The 484-nt window shown below is 68.8% G+C and overlaps 1 protein-coding gene across 2 annotated transcripts in view; it reads right to left on the bottom strand.

Annotated features, from left to right (window-relative positions):
- Positions 1–478, bottom strand: part of LOC101622337 (constitutive coactivator of PPAR-gamma-like protein 1) — a 79392-nt gene extending 78914 nt beyond the window's left edge. The window contains exon 1 of one of the 2 annotated variants that reach the window (XM_012726464.1): positions 66–478. In XM_012726464.1, the coding sequence (XP_012581918.1) occupies positions 66–470 (405 nt within the window). In that variant the 5' untranslated portion in view covers positions 471–478. Of the gene's footprint in view, positions 1–2 lie in introns of both variants that reach the window. The other variant, XM_012726465.1, reaches the window with a different exon arrangement.
- Between the last annotated feature and the right edge of the window lie 6 nt (positions 479–484).

The following is a 484-nucleotide window of genomic DNA, read 5'->3' on the forward strand; positions in this document are numbered from 1 at the left end:
ACGTGGAAGCGGATGAGCGCCAGGCGGATGCAGTGGGCCATGCAGACTGGCGGCAGGAACCAGACCTTGGGCGGCGGCGTGCCCTTGTTCTGGACGTGGCTGACGATCTGCTGAGCCGTCTGGCGCTCATTGCCCTGGCGCTTGACCCACTCGTGCAGCCGCGCCTTCTCCAGCGCGCCGTTGAAGAAGACGAACAGCTCGATGTTGCCGCCGAAGCAGGCCTTGGCCAGAGCCGCCAGGTAGCCCAGCATGTGGTTCCATTGGCCGCCACTGACCCAGTCGGTGTAGAAGCCACCATAGAGGCGGTGCAGGCAGTTGTCCGCGTCCACCAGCAGGCGCAGCGGCGAGTGCGGGGGCCGCTGCCGCCCGCCGCCCACCAGGCTGCCCCGGGCCAGCTTCTGCAGCTCCACCGGCACCACGGCGCTCGGGCAGTGCTTCTCGATGTAGTCCTGGAAGCCCTGCACGCCCATGGCGGCGGGCCAGG

Source organism: Condylura cristata, unplaced genomic scaffold (assembly GCF_000260355.1).
Source record: "Condylura cristata isolate star-nosed mole 26May11 unplaced genomic scaffold, ConCri1.0 scaffold00017, whole genome shotgun sequence".
Lineage (NCBI taxonomy): Eukaryota > Metazoa > Chordata > Mammalia > Eulipotyphla > Talpidae > Condylura > Condylura cristata.